This window comes from Clinocottus analis, unplaced genomic scaffold (assembly GCF_023055335.1).
Source record: "Clinocottus analis isolate CAN_PGR_092001 unplaced genomic scaffold, fCliAna1.0.p SCAF_2, whole genome shotgun sequence".
NCBI lineage: Eukaryota > Metazoa > Chordata > Actinopteri > Perciformes > Cottidae > Clinocottus > Clinocottus analis.
The window spans coordinates 1,965,315-1,990,314 of record NW_027175931.1 but is presented as its reverse complement, the minus strand read 5'-3'; the positions used below and the strand labels follow the sequence as shown (position 1 = coordinate 1,990,314).

Below are 25,000 nucleotides of genomic sequence, written 5' to 3'. Positions count from 1 at the left end.
TGCTGATGCTGCTGATGCTGATGCTAATAAGAGGCGCAGTTGTGAAGCTAATGCTGCTGCAACAGGGGGGAGAGAAGGGGAGTAACGGGCCTCTCTCTCTCTCTCTCCTGCATCCCATAGATGCAAATGTTGGCGTCTTGCAGAGCGCACATTGCACACACACACGCACACGCACACACACGCGCGGCCCTGCTCTGCGTCTCCTCGCGCCATCTCTGATTTGTTTTCTGATGTGTGGCAATAATTACTGCAGCAGGCAATTAGCGGCCAGAAGCTATTTCCCCCACAATGCACCGGCTCTGGTGGCTGCGGGGTGTTTGGGGGTGTTTGGTTTGTTTTGACACCTCGGGGTGGGATGAGGTGGGGGAGAGAGAGAGAGAGAGAGAGAGAGAGAGAGAGAGAGAGAGAGAGAGAGAGAGAGAGCGCTGATTACAGGCTGCAGCCGACAATAAAGCGCCTCATGCGGGAGGAAAAGGTGCGCAGGAGATGTGAGGACCCGGATGAGAGAAGCCACAGGATGTGAGGCTTCGTGCTTTATTAATAATACTTCACTTCACTCAATCAAAGCCAAACTTCACACAGATACTCTCAACATATACAGCGATGTTATATCTTAAATTAAGACATAGCAAATATAGTTATGATAGGAAAAAACAACTTTTAATTATACTATATTTTGCAGTATACATATAAATTTCCCCTTTTCTGTGTAGTAACACTTGAACTTATTGTCTCTCAACTTATTGTCCCCCCCCCCCCCCCCCCCCCCCCCCCCCCCCCCCCCCGTCTCTCTCCCTCCTTCTCTTTATATCTGCATCAGGTCTCATTTCTCTTTACTAGAGTTAAATTGCTTCCACACACTTCACCCTGCTAGTTTGTAGATGTGCAGATTGCGCTCACAGCACTTATTTATTGTTTATTAGTTTGTCACTTCCCCGGTAAATACCTCGACCGTGAAGCATCAGCACGCTGCCGGTCTGACGAGCTTCTCTCCTGACTCACCGACCCGCCGACTGGGTTCATGAAACGAATGATGCTGGATGGAAAACTGCTGCTCTGCTCCCATGAAGGCCTCGAGGTGACGTACGGTGTGTTTTCCTGCGTCGAGTGGGAGCCGGCTTCAAGTGCTCATGGACCATATGATCACGGACTGTCTGCCAAACCGAATGTGCAGCACCTCCACCTCAAAGAGACACAAAACAACCTCAAAGAGACACAAAACAACCACAAAGAGACACAAAACAACCACAAAGAAAGATGAAATGTCTACAAACAAACAAAAAGAGATACAAAACAGCGGCAAAGAGACAGAAAATGACATCAAAGAGACACAAAATGACTACAAAGAGATTTAAAACAATCACAAAGAGACACAAAAGAATCACAAAGAGACTAAAAAGAAGACACACAACCACCATGAAGAGACTTAAAATGACAACAAAGAGACGTAAAATTACTACGACTAACAACTGACAAAAAAACTGTGGCACAGAGTGACCGGAAAGGTACACAAAACAACCACAAAGACATTCAGAATGACCACAAAGAGACACAAAACAACCACAAAGAGACACAAAATGACTACAGGGAGATTCAAAATGAGCAGAAAAGAGGCGCAAAGCCTCAGAGAGATGCTAAACGACTACAAAAAGACACAAAACAGCAACAAAAGATGCTTAAAGATCAATAACCCTTGTTGCTGTCTTAAAATATTCATTTTATTCAACACCTGACCAACACATCATGAAAGATGTCTGAGCGGCTGATCCATTCACAGCCTCTCTCTCTCTCTCTCTCTCTCTCTCTCTCTCTCTCTCTCTCTCTCTCTCCTCTCTCTCTCTCTCTCTCTCTCTCTCTCTCTCCCGTTTGAAGTCCTGTTGAGTCCACAGGGGTCGGAGAAGGTCATCGCCGCTCCGAGGCCGACGTCACCACCTGTCCTCGCCGCTCCGTCGACGCCGCTATGGTGTCACCGCTCTCACACCTCGCCACCTCACATCCCCCCCCACGTTTCACACACACACACACACACACACACACACACACACACACACACACACACACACAGGAACGTGCGCACCACTATACTGTATAGGACCCCCCTGCTGTCCGACAACCGTCACACAGAGAGACAAATCAAGAAGTCCCGCTGCTAAAAAAGAAAAAAGGAGAAAGAAAAAAGCCCACCCTCTTTCTCCTCACACGTTCCCATGACAGAGGGCTCTCTCTGGGACTCGATCCCGTGGCGGTGGGGGTCGTTTGGGCTCGCGTCCTGGGGAGAGAGTCAATTGCAGTGTCCCGGGAGGGAAGGAGGGTCACGCAGAGAGCGGCCAAAAGTCCTTCAAGATGAGGAATTAGCCTTTCAAATCACGGGCCCGAAGATCAAAAAAACACCCCCTCCGTTGTGTTCCTGGCGCTCCCATTTGAAGAGCTTCTTTTTCTTCTTCTTCTTCTTCTTCTTCTTCTTCTTCTTCTTCTTCTTCTTCAGCCGTGAGTTTCCTGTCCCGCCTCCGGCCCCCCGGAGGGAGGCGAACCCCGATCTGGACGGGACGCCGAAGAGGAGCAGCGGAAACCGGCCAGCTCCTCGAACTGCCGTACGGTTTTCCTCACCGACTGGAAGGGGAACTCCCCCAGGTGCCGCAGCCGGCGCCCGTCACCGGGTCCTCTGAAGGCTGAGTGCCGGCTGAGGAAGACGTGGGCGGGAGGCGGGAGGCCGCAGCGCAGCCGCAGCCGGCCGTGGCCCAGACCCAGAGCCGGCAGCACGCCGGCCGGGTGGAAGCGCGTGGGCAAGGTGGCGAGGTGCTCCCGGGTCAGAGGGTTGTGGAAGCTCAGGCCGCCGCCGCCGAGGTTCAGGAAGACCCCGAGGCTCTTGAGCTGAGGCGGCACGGAGCGCAGCGGCTCGCGGCTCCCGTCGTACACCGCCGAGAAAGACGGGCCGAGTCTTTCCAGCCACCAGCCGCCAGAACCGTCCAGGGAGCTGACACCTGAGAGACAGGACCAAGAAGACTCACACCCACTCTGGTTGTGTAGAAGTCTATGCTTCATGTGTTAAAGCTGCATTCTCTCTCCTGACCACCAGGGGGCGACTCCTCTGGTTGTATAGAAGTCTATGCTTCATGTGTTAAAAGCTGCATTCTCTCTCCTGACCACCAGGGGGCGACTCCTCTGGTTGTATAGAAGTCTATGCTTCATGTGTTAAAGCTGCATTCTCTCTCCTGACCACCAGGGGGCGACTCCTCTGGTTGTATAGAAGTCTATATAAGTGACTCTACTTCTCTCTTGATGTGTTCCCTCAGTAAACATTGTAAACATGAGTTTATGTCTCAATCTCTAGTTTCTAGTCTTCTTCTATACAGCCTGATGTTCATTTAGTACATTATGGTCTGTTAGAGTCAAACAGACCAGAAAGCAGGGGACGCTTTAGGGGCGGGGCTACAGGGTGATTGATTGACAGGTCTCTTTGCCATTCCTCAGCTATTCTCATATATAGTCCATGCTTTAGAAAAATGATTTGAAATGTGATCCTGTCTTTGGTCAAAATGTTCTTTTTTGATGTAATGTGGCAATACTTTGTAATTTAAACAAATAAATTACAAAAAAAACAAGTCGTTGCGAAAAGTTAAACAAAAGTTCAACAAAAGCTCACTTTTCCAACATTGCTCAACCAATGATCAACGGTGGAATCATTTGGTGGCTTCCATGAGCTATGAAGTTGACGTGTGCGTGCGTATGTGTGTGTGTGTGTGTGTGTGTGTGTGTGTTTGTCTTGCTGACTAACCAACAGCGAGGCTTTCTGGAAGCAATAAGCTCGCTGGCGGCCGACCAACCCAAACAAGCAGCGCTCACCGATCCTGTAGACGGAGCTGTTGCAGACGTCCACCTCCCAGTAGTACTGCCCCCGCGCCACGGCCACGTCGCCGCGCACCTGGGGGAGGGCCGGCGGCGCGAGCCCGGGGTCAAAGGTCGTCTCCCCTCGATAGGTGACGGTGAGGGAGGAGTTGGAAAGATGGAGGGATGGAGGCAGAGACGAAGGGTCCAGAGCAAAACATAGTCCTAGAATAAGAGGGGCGAAGGACGAGTATTTCTTTTAGCGATCTACACAATCGTCATGTCGTAGAGGTGAAAGCACGTTTGGTGTATTTATTTTATCCTGACCGAAGACGGAGCGCTCCATCTCCTCCTCTCGCAGGTCGACGGCGCCCTCTTCTGGTGCTGCCGGGCAGCTGCAGCCTGGGTGAAGGCGTTCATGTTCACGGATCACAAAAGGTTCGTTGTGAGAAGCCGAGAGGCCGAAGAAGACGTTGCTGCACTCACCGTGCTAAGTACAGAAAGACACAAGAGAAGAACCAGAGACACATGTTGCCTCGAATGACAACGTGTTTCATGAAACGAGTACAGTAACACGAGCTGTTTGGTTTACGTAACACACACTCAACACTCACGGGAGTTTGTGGGGAAAATGTGCTTTTGTTTAAAGAGAAATTAGGTTCAGTCGCAGTTGCGATGCTGAAAATGTTAATTTCTTGCCACTCTCATGTGTCTGTGAGAGGCGTTTAGCTTAGCTTAGCATAAAAACTAACTTGAAGCAAGGGGGAACAGCTATTATTTTAATTATGGATTAATCCGCTGAAGCATTTTAAAAAAAAATGTTGAAATTTTGTTTTACAGTAAAAACTTACATGCAAATTAATGATTTGCAGTCAAAGTTTTAGAATTTTAAACATAACAATTTGACAGTTTTTAGCTCCACAAAAGTAAATAAGAAATAAACAAGTTAAATATTTATAAAAGTCAATAAACAGAATCTGAAAGAGTAAATAAAAACATTGCTTACAACACACTATAGTACAGTTGTTAGTCAAATTAAGGAGATTTAAAAGTGTAAAATAATAATACAGAATCTACTTCGTAGGCATATTTCTTATTATTACAACTCCATCTTATTAAATTGTAAATTGTATCTGTTAAAACAGCAGCTAAGCTGCCAGCTTGATAATTGTGACTATAAAAATATGTTTCTTTTAAATATTATTTTGAAAGTACATCATCTAAAGAGTACTAAAGGGTACTACAGAGTGTTGGGGTGCTAGACATGTATTTGATATCCTTACATTCTCATATTTATTACATATTCTTGACATTTAATCTAGTTATGACGGCTAAAACGTTTCCATCGCCTCACATCCAGACTGCTGGTTGGGTCTCTTTACCTGCAGATGCTGAAGCTCACCTCCAGAGGCTCCTCCCCCCCTGCCGGCCTCCCCGCCGACACCCACCGGATGCGTTGGGAGGCAGGAAGTGGCAGAGGACCAGGTCCAGCAGGGCAGCTCCACGGGGTGTCGGCAGCACGGGCACGGCACCGAGCAGACCGCCGGGCCGCGGCGGCGGCGGCGAGGCGGACATGACCTCCGCCCCTCTGCGGCGGCTATACAGCCGGCGCACATGGCGTGGGAGCACGGCAGGACCAGGACGACGTCGCACGCCCGGCTGCAGGCCGGGCAGAGAGAGAGCGGCTGCAAACAATCCTCTTCCTCGTCAGACTTCACCGCGTCCACACCCAGAAGCTGCCCGGGTCTTCTCCAGGCACACGGCGGCCTCACCGACATTTACTGACGGCTAAATGCATTCTTTAACGCCTTGAACTGTGGAAGCAGTTTTGTCCCCAGACCTCCTTTTCCTTGCGTTTGAATCGTCGTAGAAACCCCAAATTAATTCCAATACTTGTGTTTATTGAATGTATTTGTTCAGCGAAAGTCTTGGGAAAAAAATGTACATCTGCAAAAAAATCACTTTTAAAAGATATTTTGATCGTAACTATGAACATCCAGCGTGATGTGAGCCAGATTCCCCAAAAATGCCTCCTGGAGCGTCAATAAGACACCTTTTTGGAAAGATTAGGACCTAAAGAATCAGAATCTGCAACAACAAACGAAGCCTTGGCCTGTTAGGAAGGAGTTTCAGTCCAAAAACTGTGTCGTTTGGTTAAAAAATACCTATTTTATCCCAAAATATTGTCTGAATGGGGCATGCTGGGACTTAAAATTTCCAAAAAGGTTAAATACCGCTCCTTTACTTTCTCACATCTTGTCTCGTGAAAAAAGTCAGCAAAGTAAAGCTCTTTGTCCACATGTTGCCTCAGACGTCCAGTTCAGACAAAGACCCCCCGCCAAAAAAATAAAACCACATTTCTGTTTATTCCCAATATGCAGACGATACACGGCTGTTTCTGTCAAACTATCATTTCAGGCCTCGGTCCGCATAGAAGCAGCATCCATTCACAAAGAAACAGAAACACGAGGGCCACGTCGTATGGTGCAGATAGCCAACATTCAAAGATGTTCTAGTGAGGACAGATGTCCCACTCGTACCTTTTCTCTCACAGACTGCAGAACGCTGTTGAACAGAAATGAGGAAATCCTGCTGTTGTGTTGTTACGCTCCGTCTCCTGGCTGACGACTGCGGGTGAAATACGTTGAAATGGACCGAGAGCAGATAAAAGAGAGAGAGAGAGAGAGAGATAGAGAGAGAGAGAGAGAGAGAGAGAGAGAGAGAGAGAGAGAGAGACAGAGAGAGACAGGAGCCCAGCCTCTTTTAGGTACTCATTGCTTGGTGTTGCCATGGTAGTGGCTCTTCCCATAGACACGCACAATGACAAGAGGCAACGTGCACACACACACACACACACACACACACACACACACACACACACACACACACACACACACACACACACACACACACACATATGTTTTAACAAAGAACTCATTACTGCCGTGAGCACGAGCACCGTCTGGTGAGAAGGAGGCGGCTCGTTGTAGCCGGATCTGAGGTCAGCGTGAGGAGGGCCGAGCAAAGAAAACCTAAAAACAAAGCCCTCCATTGTTTACCTCTAGTGGTCAGTGGAACATGAAGCATAGACTTCTATACAACCAGAGGAGTCGCCCCCTGGTGGTCAGGAGAGAGAATGCAGCTTTAACACATGAAGCATAGACTTCTATACAACCAGAGGAGTCGCCCCCTGGTGGTCAGGAGAGAGAATGCAGCTTTAACACATGAAGCATAGACTTCTATACAACCAGAGGAGTCGCCCCCTGGTGGTCAGGAGAGAGAATGCAGCTTTAACACATGAAGCATAGACTTCTATACAACCAGAGGAGTCGCCCCCTGGTGGTCAGGAGAGAGAATGCAGCTTTAACACATGAAGCATAGACTTCTATACAACCAGAGGAGTCGCCCCCTGGTGGACAGGAGAGAGAATGCAGCTTTAACACATGAAGCATAGACTTCTATACAACCAGAGGAGTCGCCCCCTGGTGGTCAGGAGAGAGAATGCAGCTTCAAGGCTTTTGTTTCACTTTTCAGACCCAGAGCTTGACCTCTGAATGATTCATTCTTGCTCATGAATGAATCATTCATGTTTTCAATTTCTTCATTCATTGTTATCTACCTAAGGCAACCAAGTAGTAGTAGCAGTAATAGTAGTAGTCGTCGTAGTACTAGTAGTATTATACAGTCCATGTTTAGTCCGGCATGACATGTTGTAACTGTTGGCCCTGTGCGGGTCCACATGGTGCCTCTCGTGTCTTATTTGCGTTGAGCATCCGGAGTCAAACATTAACTTTGTGCTAAATCAAATATGAAAAGAGCCTCCAATGAGTCACGGTTTGACTCATGACACACGTTCATAAAACCATCGCCACACAGCCGCTTTAAAGAGAAAGAAAGCAGCCGGATGGGGTTCTAACCGGACCTGAGATTCTGGACTTCTGCTTGAGTTTCAAACCCAGTGAATGGAGTTTCAAATGGCGACGCAATGATTTATTTTGCAGCGTCCGTGTCCTGAGCTCATTTTCCGGGAAGCTGAATGGAAGGAAGATGCACGTCGACGGACCACAGCTGAGGCACACCATGCACCCCGGATCGGGTTATGGCTTATAGCAGTAAGTTATGGACTCCTTTCCTTCGTTATCACAGCTCTTATTCACAAAGAGGGGGGGTCAGGTGTCAATGTCGGTTTTTTCAATGCTTCCAGTGGTGTAAATGTGTCGCTCGGATGTCAAATAACATGCCGTAGAGATCAATATGGCTGTGATTTGAGGCCTCACCGCTCCATATAAGGACAACGTCGTGTCCGATTGTGTGGTTTTGGAGCACCAGCTAATCGTGTGGGTGGTGCGCGATGTGGAAGCATTCATCAGGTCACATCGGGAACATGTGATTCCAACCATCGAGCAGGAGTTGGACCGAGGACAAAGTAAACAAAAAGGGTGGGCGGGTATGGAGAGCAAAATGCAGGTCAGGTGAAACAAAAAGAGTTGATTCAAGATGGCAGCCGCTCAGCCGTCTCCTCCTTGCGCTCCCCAAGGACTCCTGCTGCTGCTGATTGGAGCGATTCTCTCGGTTCGGGCCCGACCCGCCGACTTCTGGTGCAACCGCCAAGCCAGGAAAAACATGGAGAACGTGATTGAGGGGCTGAGCGCAGACGTGGTGAGGATTTAAGGAAAAGTACACTTCTGTGCAAAAGCAGTCTATCAAAAGTACGTCGAATTGTGTTTGTTTGTGTGTGACAAAACTTTGTTGTTGCACTCAGGCCACCTGCGTGGGTGCAGACACTCTGCCCTCTCCGGTCCAGCTGCCATGTGTTTTGGTGCACGCAACAGAATGGGCAAATAAGACCGTGAGTATACCTGACATCCCAATCAGTTGCCAAAACCAATGGCTTGTATGGATTTTTTCAGTTTTGGGTGGAAAACTACGAAACTCTGTTTAAAGTGCAGTAAAATGTGGTACTTTGGTTGGTATTTCACATGTAAATATGTGATTCACAAGCAAAACATTTCACTTTTCATCTGCAAATTATCAACATGGTGCCGAACATCAAGCAACGCTCTATTCAAGAGGAAAGTACACTTTCCCCACGTGTAAAATATCGACATGAAAACACAACAATGCAACAGATTTCTTGGGTTAAATTCAGAAGAGACCGTTCCTCTACGAACATTATACTTTGAGGGCTTTTATTGTGAAAGGTAAAAACCAAAAGAGACTCTGCTGTCTTGGGTCAAACTACATTGACAGCCGTGATTGGTCGATGGCTTTATTTGTGCCAACTGATTTTGATTATACATTTTATTTTAAGTTCTGTTATATCAGGTCAAATATTACAAATCAAGAAAAAAAATAGGAGAAAAATCCCCACTAGAGAAACAAAAACATGTTAGGTATCAAATTAAAGATAAAAATCAGGGCTACAATAATATATAATCCTGATGTACAACCTCTAAACACAACTCAAACACTAAACAGGGTTAGGAGTTAAAGCGCCGACAGCTCAGAAAAATCGTTAAATGGAAATAACGTGACTTTTTTGTCGCGTGATATTTGCTCGAAGGTACTCTTGACAAAAACAACAGTTTGCAATCTTGGCATGAAAACCCCTGACTCACAAGCAGAAGGTGCAGGTACTAAACCGATCTGGTTTCTCAGAAACACCTTGACGCTTGTGGGCGTGTGCTCCTCAGCTGCAGCAGAAGCGTGCCGAGGTGCTCGAGGCCCTGCGGGTGTTTCGAGAAGGCGTGCGGGCGGCGAAGAGCCAGTCCACGTCCGAGTGTCAGACCTCGGTGCTGGAGAGACTGGAGCGGCACATCGCTAACTACCTGGCTATCGTCGCAGGGCTTCACATCCGGGTGAGACGCACCAACAGGAACATGAACTTGAACTTGAACATGGACGCATGTTTGTCCAGTGCATATTCAATAAATTCTGCCTTTGGGCCCCTTGTAGGACGGCTCAACGACACCATCTCCCCCTGCAGGGCAGACCTGTTCCAGCATGAGCTCCACCAGTAAATTGCTGAAGAATTACGGGAACCTGCTGAAGGGAAAGCTGGACCGCCTCGCCGTGGACCTCAGGGACCACGCCATGGACCAAGGAGACCACGCCGTGGACCTCAGGGACCACGCCGTGGACCAGGGAGACCACGCAGTGGACCAAGGAGACCACGCCGTGGACCAAGGAGACCACGCCGTGGACCAGGGAGACCACGCCGTGGACCTCAGGGACCACGCCGTGGACCAGGGAGACCACGCAGTGGACCAAGGAGACCACGCCGTGGACCTTCGAGACCACGCCGTGGACCAGGGAGACCACGCCGTGGACCAGGGAGACCACGTCTCCAACGTGGAACAAGGGACGACCGCGACCGAGGAGCGCTGCAGCTAAGCTAACCAAGCTTATCCACCCGATAAGAAAGGACCTGGATACGGAGGAGGGAATTATTACTTGTTTTCCAACACTTATACTGGAAACAACTGACTCAAAACCAGTCAGTGGTTTTGAAAGCCAACGGAGCGAACAGTCGTTTTGAGTTGAATGTCTCACAAAAAAATGCCATTAGGAGTGATGGTTTCTTTTATATGTTGTCGCCCTTTAAGCCCTAACTCTCACCCCTAATCCTATTTATTGTTTGAGTTGTGTTTAGAGGTTGTATATAGGGATTATACAGTATTGTAGCCCTGATTTTTATGTTTAATTTGATACCTAGCATGTTTTTTTGGCGGATTCATGCCATGTTTTTTCCTTTTCGGGACCCTTTTTAAAAGTGTTGAAACTGAGAGACGGTCAAAGTAAAGTTAAAACATTTACGCTATAACTTGCTCGGCTCAGTTTTAGCAGGGAAACTGGACATACGCTAAATACACCGACGCCATTTTGAATGTTTTTCGGTGCAGCACTTATGCAACAGATAAGGTTAGCTAACGTTAGCTAGTAGCAGAGCTTTTCTCCATTGGTGGAAAAGACACAACGAGGGTTTTGCTCGTGTTTTGCTTCTGTTTTTAATATCTCTTTGTTTTTTTTTGGTCACGTGGAGCAGATTTCCTTCGTGATGGTGATAGACGTGGCTTGCCAAAGAGCTGCAGCAGACTTTGTGTTTACTGTACTGCTAACCGGGGAAAGTGCACTGGAGGGCTTAGCACCAGAACATTTCACAAACATGACTTCAGGGTCCTTCAAGCGAAACTAATCCATCTGGAATGATGTTGTCATGCCTTGGCTTTAAGTCAGACCTCCCTACACTCATTTGTTTCCATGTGAATCTATTTTTGTAACGTACACCAGAGTTTAAGTGAGCTTAGTGTGGGTGGTGCACTTTGTTGGCTTTACTTGCAGTGTCTGAGCAAAGTTTGTGGTTGTAGCGCCACCTGTGGTTGGATTAGCGGAGTCTCATCTCTTCCTCGTCTTCATGTTTGGGTGGCAAACTGGTAATTTTATATTCAGTTACCTTCATATTTGATTTTAATAGCTCATCTTTTGAGAAAAAAGAGAAGGTAAAGAAACATTTAAACATATATTTGTGGATTTTGTCAAAGGGCCAGTGTGTAGCATTTTAGGCTATTAATCAGGAGAAATATATAATATAACTTTTTTAGCAGTGTATAATACCTGAAACTTAAGAGTCGCTGTGTTTTGTGTGTTGTAATTTTCAAAGATGTCTGAATGTATGTACAGTATATACGGTGTGTGCGTACAGAGAGTTAATTTGTCTGTATTACTTCTTTTTTTTAGATTTTTTAAACATGTATGATATATATATATGTATGTAATTCCTGCAAAATCCTTGTCAGACTCTGATAGTGAGACTCTGTTACGTGTGTTAATATATTATTTATTTTCCGAGGAGGATTGTTTGGGAGGCGGGCATCGCACTGTTCTGCATCATGTGGATCTTTTAAAAAAATGTTTTTTATCAGCAACAGTTTTCCAAACTAAAAGGCAACCAGAGCAATGACATCATTCTTTGAGAGTACAGAAGTGAAAGAAGATTAGGAGCATGTTGGTTTTGGTCGAATGTGGATTTCCTATAATTTCATTGAGCCATGCAACATGCCAAAAATAAATAAATACTGAGTTTTTATTACACTGGACGGTTCACTATATATATCGGTCATCAAAAGTGTTAAAAAATGACTACATTAATTTTTTTATACATTTATTTTTTTTAAATTCAATACATCTTTTTGATTTTTTAAGCGTTTGTCTGCACTTTAATGCAGTAAAAGAATGCAGTGATCTGATTGGTCCAGCCAACACGACCATATGACCGAGAGCAACAGGCCGAAAAATAAATGGCCTCGAAAAGAAAGAAAAAAAGATTAGTCAAGCTTGTTAGCGAAAGCCATAACAAAACCGGAAACACCTGAATTTGCCTTAAAAAAAAAAAAGGAGGTATTTTGTATGCGTAAGTGTTAATAGTATGTCTAGTACTGGGATTATATTTGCATATTTATGTTGAAATACATTCTTAATTCATTGAAATAGATTCAGAATAATTACACATTTTGAACCAGCTAATCAGCAGCTTTTATACTGAAGGTCAACACCGGAAGTTGTATTCGCCATTGTTTGGATTGACGGTTGTAAGTCACATGATATTCTTTTCAGATTTGAGAGCCACATAGGCTGCACTCGGACAGTTTGTGTTGATTTTTTTTAGCATATTTTATAATATTTTCTTTTTTTAACTACTACATGTTACGGCTGCTCATTTTGAGACGAGGTTTTATAATAAAAACAAAATAAAATGTTTTAATCCGTTATACTTTCTTAACGGTCGCTAGGTAACGGTATCAGTACGCGTCACTAAGTTCCGAGATAATAAAAAAACATATACAGGAAGCGTTTATGAACGCGCTCAACTTGTCAGTCCCTGACAGCGCGCGCGGGGCTCGCGAGGAGGAGGTCAGGTTTCACGATGACGGAGCGGACCCCTCTTCTCCACTACCGGCTCTCCACCAGCGTCAATGAATCCGAGCCGCGGTGCCCTGCGCCCGGGCAGGCCCCGGCGCAGCACCCGGGCAGCCCGCGGCAAAAGTCCGCCCAGCAGCGGCAGCCCCAGAAGCTCTCCATCTTCTTCGGCGTGGTGATCCCGACCCTGCTGTCCATGTTCAGCGTGGTGGTGTTTCTCCGAATAGGTGAGCGCCGGTGACGCCGGATGTGTGCTTAAATCACTGCTCATCTTTGTGTGGGCTTCCGAACAACAGCGCTACGCCAAACCCCATTCACAATTATGACATTTTAATGGTAACTTGTTTTTTGGGAAGGTTTTGTGGTTTATAACACAATTATTACTTATTTTAAGTAGGTATTGTTGATTTCGGCATGCAATTAATGAATCAAATGTGGCTAGTTTCAGTAATTTACACTTTTGAAGTGTGCAATGAGTTCGACATGCAAGCCATTAATCATGTTTGGCTTGTTTCACTAATAGCAGAGCCAGGCCAAGCCCTATTGAAAATTATGATATTTTAATGGTAACTTGTTTTTTTTGGAAAGTTTTGTGGTTTACAACTCAACTATTACTTTTTTTAGTATGTATTGTTGAATTCGGCTAACTGGTCATTCATTAAGTGTGGCTTGTTTCAGGAGCATACACTTTGAAAGTGTTTAATAGAGCTACGCCAAACCCCATTCAAAACTATCAAATTTTAATAGTAACTTATCTTTCCTGAAAGTTTTGCGATTTTTAACACAACTATTACTTGTTTAAACCACGTATTGTTTAATTCGGCATGCAAGCTATTCATTAATTGTAGCTTGTTTAAGAAACATACACTTTTAAAGGGTTGAAAAGAGCTACTCCAAACCTAATTTAATATGAACATTTGACTGTAAAGTTTTGTGGTTTATAACATAACTATGACTTTTTGTTGTTGTTGGAATTGTTAAGTTTGGCACGCAAGCCATTCATCAAGTTTGGCTTGTTTCACTAACAGCAAGTGTTCAACAGAGATACGCCAAACCTCATTTAAAATTATGACAATTTAATGTTACCTTGTTCGTCAGGAACGTTTTGTGATTCATGACATAGCTATGACTGTTTTTCAGTAGGAATTGTGGAATTTGGCATGCAAGTCATTGATCAAATTTGGCTTGTTTTCAGTAACAAACACTTTTAAAGTGTTTTTCTTTCTGAATCTCCTCGAGGACACCACCTGAGCCAGTTCAATAAGTTTGATTTTATTGAACTAAAGTTGTGCTTGAGGACGTTCAAAGGTGACGAAAAATAAATCATTGAAAAAGAATATCCCTTATAATTCCCCTCATTGATCCAGTGCAGTTCGTGAACGGGATTTGTGCGAAGAAGATTAATTATAGAGGCTTTTAAAAGCTTTAAAGGTCACGTCAATGACCTCAGGTTTTATACGCACCTGCACTCAAACCAATGCCCTATTAATTCTTTCTTACCAATTTGAGAGCAACCTTTTTGTGCGTTGCTTGATTGTATCGCCAGTTAAACGCACAGGATATATCTGTCTTTATTAGACTTGTATTCCTTACATTAATTCCCTCCACATCACACACAGTTTACCTACTTAGTTCGCTTGTCGAGCTCCAGGCGAAGATACACAGACTCAGAGAAGCTGTCGCATTTCTCCTCAAAGTGTTATTAATTGTAGAAAAAGCGTAACATGCTGGTTTTGTACAACTTCATTCAGAGGAAGGCCCTCCAGCTTTTCATCACGGAGTAACGACGCGTAACTTCAAGGTCGGAATTGCAGAGACAAGTCCGTTTGTTCGATGTCGAGATCACAAAAAAACTTCTGCTTTCACGGGAAAAATGTGTGTAATCGTTATGCCACGCAATCCACACTTTTCACATTCCTGCTGTCGAAGCATTACCAACAAAAATAGAAGCACTTACAACCGGGAAGCACCCAAAAAAAGCCCTCCAGCATCTGATATAAAAGTTCATTTTCTCTTCAATCTGATGTGACTTCAAGATATTTGTGTGTTTGTGTGTTTCTCTCCTTGTTTCCTCCAAGTAGTTTTTTCACTCTCCCTTCCTTATTCCCCCCACGGTCTTGTGAGACGTCAGCTGACACACACACACACACACACACACACACACACACACAGGAGGACTTTAGAGCTACTATTCTCACATGCTAACATGCCGCGCAACACAGGAACCAGCTGCAGTTTCACTGAGGGATGTGAAACTTCTGTGAAAGGACTCGTGTGCTTGTTGGCTTTTGGTTGACATTTTGAGTCACCTTTGATACCAAAAATGTGACATACAAAAAAAGATAAAAAGCTTTATTCATATTCCTTCGAAAGTCTAGCAACATTGTGTCCATTTCCACCCGAAAATGGAAGTTTATTTTGAAAAAATATGGCCTGTAGCGCGCAGTCTTTTCAAAATCAGCCTCCGTTTTCACGGGAAACGACTCCGTTACTTTCAGGAATGGTCCCTTGCGTCATATTTTCTGCAATAATCCAAAATCCCCTGTGGTTTCTGCGGAGGGGAACCGGTGCGGCGCTCACTTCCTGCTCGGTCGTACAGAAACTCCTGCAGCGCTCTGGAGTTCCTGAATTCAAAAGTTACTGTAAAGTGGGAAATTGGACTTCCCTCTTAGTCGGCGGGTTCCCAGGCCGACGTTCTGCTTTCAGCCGGCTGATCGCTGGTTTCGTTGGTTTGTTTTGTCTGACCAGGATTCATGGTGGGCCATTCCGGACTGTACCAAGCCATCGCCATGCTGCTGGTGGCCTACTTCATCATCTGCATGACCGTGCTGTCGGTCTGCGCCATCTCCACCAACGGAGCCCTAGACGCCGGAGGGGCCTATTGTATCCTCTACATGCACACACACACACAGACACACACACGCACACACACGCTACCCTACATCACGTGACAAGGTGTGTCTTTGTTTATGGGAGTGTGATGTGTGATGGAGCATTGTGTATGTGCGCCTGATCTGTTCATTATTTCAATAGAGTCAGTGTTGTTTATCACTCAGGACAGCCCATCATCATCATCATCATCATCATCATCATCATCCTCATCCTCATCCTCTTCAGTTAAAATACATGCCTTACATTAAACAGCTTCGTCTTCTCGGCATTCAGCTTTCGCAGTAGCAACTTCTTGCCTTTTTTTTATATTATTAAAAGAAGTGAATCATTAAACTTAGTTTTAACTTTTTGAGTTGTATATTAACTTCTTTCCGCCGTGTTCCAATTCCTTCTGGTTCTGCTTTTTAAATCTCTATTTAAAGCGCCGAGAGGAAGCCGACCTTTAGCTCTGCCGACACACCTGGACGCTGCAGTGGTAAAAGGGGCCTTGCTCAAGGGCACCTCGGTGTTGGCAATGAGGGAGGGGCCACTGGTTGGTTTACACTTTCTCCACCTGCATTTATCCTGCTGGTCCAGGTGGGGGGGATTGAACCAAAGACCTTCTGGTCACGAGTTCCCTCCTCTAATCTTTTTTTTCGGCCAACACTGCCAATGCCCACTGCCCAGATACCCTTAAAGGGACAGTACGTATGTAGGATCAGTAGGTAGGAAAATACAACGAATCTCAGGTTTCAGGCGACTGTACGCCAATGAACACATAGTTGATGCTCACAGATCCCCCAAAATGCAACACGCCGGCGTCTTTTGGAGAGTAAGACGAGAAACTCCACTTGCATAAGATCGGTGGCTCGAATCCCGGCTCCTCCAGTCCATGTCGATGGGAAGACATTTGACCCCCGAATTCCTCCCGTTAGCTAGTTGGTCTGCCGGGCCAGAAAGGCGCTATAACAGATATGCATCTCCTCATGACGTAGCCGTCAAGGTCCTAAACGCTCCTCGAGTTCCATCAGGGCAGAAACACAAAAAGGTACCGACGAACTCCTTTGACCCCTTCGACCTGAACTCCCCCCTCAGACATGATCAGCAGGGCGTTGGGTCCCGAGTTCGGCGGCAGCATCGGCATCATGTTCTTCCTGGCCAACGTGTGCGGCAGCGCGCTCTTCGTGCTCGGTCTGGTCGAAGCCATCATGGACACCTTTGGAGTGCCGGAAGGTGAGTTTCATTTCGGCAACATTTACGTAGTCGTAAGTTATGTTGAAATCACGGAAAAGTCCAATTTCACAGCAGAAGAAAGTCTTGTATTGTTCAGTGACTGACTGCGTGGAATCAGGGAGAGAATCGGAGGTCTGGATGCAGAACGTGAAACAACGTCTCCACTGTTCACTTCATGTCTGTGGAGAATCACTCCTTTTAGACTTTTTAAAATAGTGCGCACACACGGTTGCCAACGCACGCCTGCACACGAACGCACACAGACTCACACAGACCTACACACACACACATACGCAAACGCACGCCTGCACACAAACTCACGCATGCACGCACGTACACCTCCCCACACACACACAACGACGCACACAGGCCTGCAAATTCACACCCGCACACGAATGCACACAGACACATACAGACACACACAAGAGCGCACACACACTCATGACATTATGCCCTCATGACATCATGCCCTCTTGACATCATAACATAATGACATCATGACCTCATGCCCTCCTGACATCATAACATAATGACCTCATGACATCATAACATAATGACCTCCTGACATCATGACCTCATGCCCTCTTAACATCATGCCCTTATGACATCATAACCTCATGACCTCATGCCCTCCTGACCCCGTGACGTCTTCCCCGCCTCCAGACGGGTCTGCGGTGGTCTCTTCCTACCAGGTGCTGCCGTCGGGCTACTGGTGGTCTCTGCTGTACGGCACGGGCGTGGCCCTGCTGTGCCTGCTGGTGTGCCTGGTGGGCGCGCACATCTACGCCAAGGCCACCTTCGTCATCTTCCTGGTGGTCATGTTCGTCCTGGGCACCGTCTTCGTCAGCTTCTTCGCCGTGGCGCCGCGCACCGTCCTGCTGCCCGCCTTCAACCACGCGGCCAACGGGACGGGCTTCCCCACCACCGCCAACTTCACCGGCTTCAAGCTGGACACGCTGGTGGGGAACCTGTGGGGTGAGCAAGCTGACCAACATGTCAATACCCAGCATGCCCACATCAGACACTGTTTTGGCATAAAATGAGTCATTTTTCCATTTTTGAACCGAACGACACAGTTTTTTGACTAAACATCCTTCCTAACATGCCAAAGCTTTGTTGGATTGTGATTTTTGTTGCATGTTCTGATTCTTTAGGTCCTAATCTTTCCAAAAAGGTGCCTTATTAGTATGTTGGTTGTTGTTAAGGCCCTGAAGCATACAGTTTGAAACACTCAGGGACCGCTCGAGGAGGCATTTTTGGCGAATCTGGCTCATAGCTTCTTTTTTTTAATATACATTTTCTAAAAACAATCATATAAAATAACACAAGTATACCATACAAGTACTGCAACACGGGGAACAAGAGGTGCAGAAGGCTTTAAGCTATGCATTGGACAGTTTCACCGCTTCCTGTCCATTATCAGGAAATAATGGACGTCCCTTACTTCCTGATAATGGACACCTCGGAGCGCTTTACCACTCAAAGCGCTGTTCAGCTTCTAACTAGTTCATCTACAGTGAAGGCTTATTGTTTCGTTGTATTGGAGGAACCCTCACGAGATGATCACAGCACAGGGTGTGAGGTTGGTGGTGCGAAGAAACCGCTTTTGGAAATGGAAGAAGACTAAACCCCAGAAATACCTCCATACGGTGTCAGAGGTCGTTTTCTTCTTCTACTCGTCCTGTGAAAAGTCTCAAGAGTAGAGGCTGACCTCTGGTGGAGTGTGCTGTGCATCACATCCACACGGCGTCATTACAAGCAGAGCAAACCACAAGAACACGATCCCTCACCGGCTTGAACCCGAGCCTCCGTGTTGCCTCCTGATTGATCTCTGAATAGACGCTGCGCTCGCTCTCTCCGGTTCTTTCATGTCCACGGGGGCTTTGTCCATTCGCTCCGGTCCGGTCGCAGGGATTTGTGCCCCGAGCGCATGACGGCTGAGCTAATTGGTGTGACTCGAGCTCACGTGAGAGCTATTACAGCCCGAGATGGGAAAAGTCCAGAGGAGAAAGAAAAAAGGAAGTCGACGTGTTTACGGTTCAAACCCTCGGAGGCTTTCTGAAGATCATTCCATACTATGTTTACTCACACACACACACACACACACACACACACACACACACACACACACACACACACACGCATGTTTCCTCCTGATAAAATAAAAGCCTCCTGATGCGCCCCCCCACCCCCCCCCCCCCCACCCCCTCACAGCCGACTACAGCGTGGACTACACCACCAACACCATGATGACCTTCGCCACCGTCTTCGCCGTCATGTTCAACGGCTGCACCGGCATCATGGCCGGCTCCAACATGTCAGGTCAGTGTGTGAGTGTGTGTGTGTCTTGATTATGTGTGTGTGTGTGTGTGTGTGGACACACAGTGAACCTGTCTGACCCCCACCAGGTGACCTGAAGAACCCGAGCTACTCCATCCCCCGTGGAACCATCACGGCCGTCATCTTCACCTTCATCATCTACAACATGCTGAGCATCATGGTGGCCTGCTCCTGTGACCGGTCAGCCACGCACACACACACACACACACACGCACACACGCACACACACACACACACACACACACACACACACACGCGCACACACACACACACACACTCACGACTCGTGCAGCGTAATCCACACAATACAGCAAAGTATTCCTCTCATCAAGTGTTAGCATGTAGCTAACACTTGTTAGCATCAGGGCCACACTTTAGTGTCTTCACTTCACTTCTCTCTTGAGGTCGTAGCGGTCAAGTCTTTACCTTGATGTTTCTTTCTGTTTATTTGTCCTCCCTCTCTCGCTCTCCCTCCCTCTCTTTCTCTCTCTCCGTCTCGTTCTCTCCATCTTCCGCTGAGTGCCAGAGTTCAGTATTGATGTAGCTCCAGCGCTAGTGTTGCCAAGGTGTTAAACTGACATGACAGCGCTATAAAAGAGCATCGGGGATCAATAGCGCCATCATTTACCGCGCCGCGGCATCCGCCTACCACACACACACACACACACACACACACACACACACACACACACACACACACACACACACACACACACACACACACACACACACCTCTGCAGCGCTTTGTCCCCAGAGTCTTAATCACAAGCGCTACGTTGTGGTGTTGTGGTGTTGTTGTGGTGTTGTGTGTTTACAGTTCAGCTGAATGAAAAGTCAGAAAGCAGACGGATACGAACTTCTGTGGTTATTAAATATAATAATGAAGTTAGAGCTAAATCAGCAGGCTGGACCCCCCCACCCTCACATCACATGACAAGGTCCTGTGAGTGTGTGTGTGTGTGAGCGAGTGTGTGTGCGATGGAGTTTGTGCGAGCAAGTGCGTATTTGCGCCAGCGTGTATGCGTGTGTGAGTGTGTACGAGTGTGAGTGTGTGTGTGTGTGTGTGTGCGAGTGAGTGTGTGTGTGTGTGTGTGTGTGTGTTTTGCAGACTCAGTGTAATCGGGTCACGTTGCTGCAGTAAAAGAAATGGATACATTGTAGTTGTTGCTACATTCTATAGATTGAAGGAGTTCATATCTTCACGTAAACAACAGTTGTTTACTGTTGTATCGATGCTGCATAGGATCTATGGACGACCTTTAACCCCTGGAAAGGTTACGCTAAAAACAAGAAACAGTTGAAACAGTGAGCTGAAAGTCAGGGATTAAATGTTTGATACGTGTAAATGCTGCAAACTAAACATTAGACCTGTGGCTAAGCCCCGCCCCCCTGCTCCCTGCACTGTCACTCATGCGTAGCATAGACATGCTATCACGGCATGTGACACCGCGTCATGTGTTCGTAAGAGAAAGAGAGAGCGAGAGAGAGAGAGGGCGTGTTATTGGTTTCACGCTCTCTCCCTCTCTTATCTCCGGACGCTTCGGGGTCGTTCGGTTTATTGGCTCCGATATGAGCGTTATCTTTACCGGCTATGAATGTAGAATAATTTCTGGGAAGCGCGAGTGAAAAAACCCGACGGCGTTTCCTTGTTGTGTTTGCGTTCGTGTCCACATGAAGGCCAGCATGTCAGCGTTCCTGTGAGAAAACAAGAGGAGAATATCATTATGATAATCTCTTTATCATCGTGTTCCTCTGGAGTTGCTTTCATCCTGGTTTCAGACGTTTCCTGCAGAATTCTCTTGTTTCATGTGATAATAAAAAATAAAAAAAACCCAAATACATTTTCATTCAGCTCTGTTTCCCGCTCCATTAAGTCGGCTCGCTCCGAGTAAAAATATGACCAACAATACCTAAAGTGCATCGTAAAACGTTATTGATTTTTTTTTTTTTTTTTCTGTAAGGGAATTAGAGAAAGAGCGATGTTTACCGTTTTAAGAAAGCATCCGTTTACCGAGCGCAAAGCGGTCGGAGGTCCCGGTCGTCTATTACGGGCGTGGCATCCCTCTATAGAGCAAACCTTCTGTGGAAGCCAACTCCTCTGGTTGTATAGAAGTCTATGCTTCATGTGTTAAAGCTGCATTCTCTCTCCTGACCACCAGGGGGCGACTCCTCTGGTTGTATAGAAGTCTATGCTTCATGTGTTGAAGCAGCATTCTCTCTTCTGACCACCAGGAGGCGACTCCTCTGGTTGTATAGAAGTCTATGCTTCATGTGTTAAAAGCTGCTTTCTCTCTCCTGACCACCAGGGCGCGACGCCTCAGGTTGTATAGAATGCCTCTGGTTGTATAGAAGTCTATATAAATGACTCTACTTCTCTCTTGATTAAATCAATGGAGAAGTAGAGTCATTAACACAGTAATGAATACTGACGGTAAAATTCAATATACTTTATGTTTCTTAATATAGATACAATATATGTTTGTATTGTGTGAATTAATTGTTTTATAAACTGTTAACTGGTTGGTTAGATTAAAGTCTTACTGGAGAATGTTGCACTAAAAGGCATTAACGCTGTCGGGGTTACAGGTTTCATTCCTTCTGCGCATTAATACAAACATTAATATACACAATATTTCCATCTCTAAAAACTCTGTTGTCTGCTGTGCGCGTTGTAGTCGCGTGACCTGTCCACGAGGTGGCAGTCACACTCTGAACAAGCTCCTGCTGCTCCTTTTTTAACGGGGAAGCTTTAGAGTGAGACACTAACCTTCACTAAGGTTCCGCGTCACAGCTTTAAAAGGCAAAGCAGTTAAGATGTTATGTAGAAGTGAACGTCAGGGAGGTGGGAGAGCGTTACCTCTTCATACCTGTGTGTGTGTGTGTGTGTGTGTGTGTGTGTGTGTGTGTGCGTGTGTGTGTGTGTGTGTGTGTGTGTGTGTGTGTGTGTGTGTGTGTGTGTGTTCTAACGAGACGTGAGGTCATTTAACTCGCGTGACTCTAGTGTCGCTCCGTTTACTTTTACTTCTCGTGGATTCTCTTAAAGGGACAGTTCACACCCAAAACATTTATTAGATCATTATTTTATTATCTTTAAAAACTTATTACACATTCGCTTTCATGTGATGTCCGCTTCATACTGCTTTTATTTATTTTTATTATTATTATACATTTTTTAAAATATGTATATATTTATGATTTGTATAGTTCTTTCTTTGTAATTTTATTTATTAATTATATATATTAAATATTAGTTATTTTTTAAAATGTATATATTTTTTATATTAAATTTTTTTTATTATTTCTTTCATTTTTTTATATTTTAAAAAAAAAATCGTATTTGTGTAATTGCATTTAATTTATTTGAATGTAATTATTCAGTCAGTGCCGAGCATGTACATTTGGTGATTTCTTTTACTTAATAACTTAACTTTAACAACTCATTTGCATACATCATTGAGTACGTTCTCAGAAGCGTTCCAGCTGAGTCACACAACTTGTTTGTGTAACGTTGTGGACGTTGTTTGCGCCTGTGAGCTTCACTTTAACAAGCTTTTATATTTGGGTCTGCTCTGAGATTATCGCCCACGATATGCCGCGATGGTAACGAGGCTGATGGAGGCGATGGAGGCGATGAAGGTGATGAAGGCGATGAAGGTGATGAAGGCTGAGGGGAATCCATTAACCCCGTGTGAGCAGCCGGCCGTGACAGATCACTCTGTCAGCTCCATCGAGCTCTTCTGGTCCAGCGTTTCAGTGGATTAAGAACCCAAATCTACACACGACTGCCTAACCACTGCCTGAGTGATAACTAACTGGTTAAGGTGTGTGTGTGTGTGTGTGTGTGTGTTTGTGTGTGTGTAACGTGTGTGTCCTCCAACGAGCTGTAGCTTTTGTATGAATAACTGACTTAATAATTATACACATTTTAGTTTTGTGGTTTTCTTTCTGCTTTGCTCTGACACGCAGCGCTGAAGACACACACACACACACACACACACACACACACACACACACACACACACACACACACACACACACGCACACACACACTCCATTGTCGGGCAACAAGTCCAACAGCCCCTCCCCCTTTCCTCTTGGCACTATCGGCCCACAGCAGCATTCTTGGCTTCCCTTCCTTGTCTCTTCCTCCCTTCTTTCCTTGTCCATCATCTATCCATCCATCCACACTCCCTCCTTGTGTAACCCCCCCTCCGCCCCCTCCTCTCTCCTCTATCTCTCCACTGCAGAGATTCCCGTCTCTTTCCCTCCTCCTCTCCCTTTTCTTTTTCCTCTCTGCCGTCCCCATTTGTTTCCAGAGGTAACAATGGAGGCCGTTCAGTCCAAGTCCTCAGCAGCGTGTTCCTGTGTGAATGAAGAGGAGGGAGGGAAAGGGAGGGTTTGGGTGACAGGTGAGGTTTAGATATTTTAGATATTCATTGAAAATGGGTTGGCAGGCACTTAGCGGTGTCCATGAAAGATATGAGGCAGTGTATTATAATTGATGAACACCTCAGCTGTCTTTTATGGGAAGCACTAAAGTTTTTTTTCGTTGTTTTTTTTATCCGATTCCACACAAGCAGACGTCTCCGCTCACTAACCCACGTCTTCTGCAGCTGTATCACATGACTTCTATACAACCAGAGGAGTCGCCCCCTGCTGGTCAGAAGAGAGAATGCAGCTTCAAGGCACTTGCAATATTCAATGTTCAATATTTTTATACGTGAACGGGTCGACGGTGGCGATGGAAAAGTAGAGATGAGCATGTGAAGTGTTGGGAGAGGAGAGGGAAGGGGGAAGAGAAGGAGTGTGTGTGTGTGTGTGTGTGTGTGTGTGTGTGTGTGTGTGTGTGTGCGTGCGCGCACAGAGGCCTTGTTAGTTATTGATCCCATTTAATAATCCTTAACCACAGTCTACTCCCCTGAGAGCACTTAACTCCCTCTCTTACAAACCCCATTCTGCCTCCCTCTCCTCTCTCTTTACTCTTCCTTTTCCTCTCCTCTTCTCTCTCATCGTTCCTCCTACCTCTCCTCTTCCCTCTCCTCTTTCCTTTCCGCCTCTCCCCTATCTTCTTTCCTCTCTCCTTCTCTATTTTCCCTCTCCTCTTTCCTATCCTCTTCCCTCTCCTCTTTCCTATCCTATTCCTTCTCTCTCCCCTCTTTCCTCTCTCCTCTCCTCTTCCCTCTCCTCTTTCCTCTCCTCCTACCTCTTTCCTCTTCTCTTTCCTCTCCTCTCTCCTCCTGTTTCATCTCCTCTTCCCTCTCCTCTCTCCTCTTTCTTCTCCTCCTCTCCTCTTTCCTCTCCTCTCTCTTCCTCTTTCCTCTCCCCTTTCCTCTCCTCCCTTTTTCCTCTTCTCTTCCCTCTCCTCTCTCCTCTTTACTCTCCTCTCTTCTCCTCTTTCCTCTCCTCCTACCTCTCCTCTTCCCTTTCCTCTTTTCTCTCCTTCTCCCTCTTCCTTCTCCTCTCTCCTCAACTTCTCTCTCCTCCTACCTCTCCTCTCCCCTTTCCTCTTCTCTCTCCTCTTTCCTCTCCTCCTACCTCTCCTTTCCTCTTCTCTTCCCTCTTTTTGGCAATCCGTCTGTTCCAGCTGACCCATAAGTTATCCTTATCTAGAGATATTCATGCAGCCATTGACCCAAGCTCTGCTGACCAATCACATTCGTCCAAGTGAGGCAGGTACAGCCCCTTTTAAGTCTGTAGTTTTGCCACATACATGCAGTTAGCCGTGTATTCATGTTTTTAAACATACATGTGCAGCTCTCGTGGTCATGATTGGACCATGGAGGTTATAAACTCGTCCGTGTTTCATCTTCTGAGG

At 46.1% G+C, this 25,000-nt stretch overlaps 2 protein-coding genes across 3 annotated transcripts in view; both read left to right on the top strand.

The window, feature by feature from the left end:
- The first annotated feature begins 7,924 nt into the window (after positions 1 to 7,924).
- On the top strand, positions 7,925 to 10,218 carry thpo (thrombopoietin). The gene is made up of 5 exons (XM_068585834.1): positions 7,925 to 7,937; positions 8,363 to 8,484; positions 8,588 to 8,674; positions 9,519 to 9,683; positions 9,781 to 10,218. Exons 1-5 carry the CDS (start codon positions 7,925 to 7,927, stop codon positions 10,216 to 10,218), a joined length of 825 nt encoding a protein of 274 aa, XP_068441935.1.
- Positions 10,219 to 12,451: 2,233 nt separating this feature from the next.
- The window catches only part of zgc:153039, a 40,985-nt gene continuing 28,436 nt past the window's right edge, over positions 12,452 to 25,000 (top strand). Inside the window, exons 1-6 of one of the 2 annotated variants that reach the window (XM_068585672.1) lie at positions 12,452 to 12,968; positions 15,490 to 15,624; positions 16,708 to 16,845; positions 17,509 to 17,820; positions 19,060 to 19,167; positions 19,254 to 19,365. In XM_068585672.1, the coding sequence (XP_068441773.1) occupies positions 12,749 to 12,968; positions 15,490 to 15,624; positions 16,708 to 16,845; positions 17,509 to 17,820; positions 19,060 to 19,167; positions 19,254 to 19,365 (1,025 nt within the window). In that variant the 5' untranslated portion in view covers positions 12,452 to 12,748. Of the gene's footprint in view, positions 12,969 to 15,489; positions 15,625 to 16,707; positions 16,872 to 17,508; positions 17,821 to 19,059; positions 19,168 to 19,253; positions 19,366 to 25,000 lie in introns of both variants that reach the window. The other variant, XM_068585673.1, reaches the window with a different exon arrangement.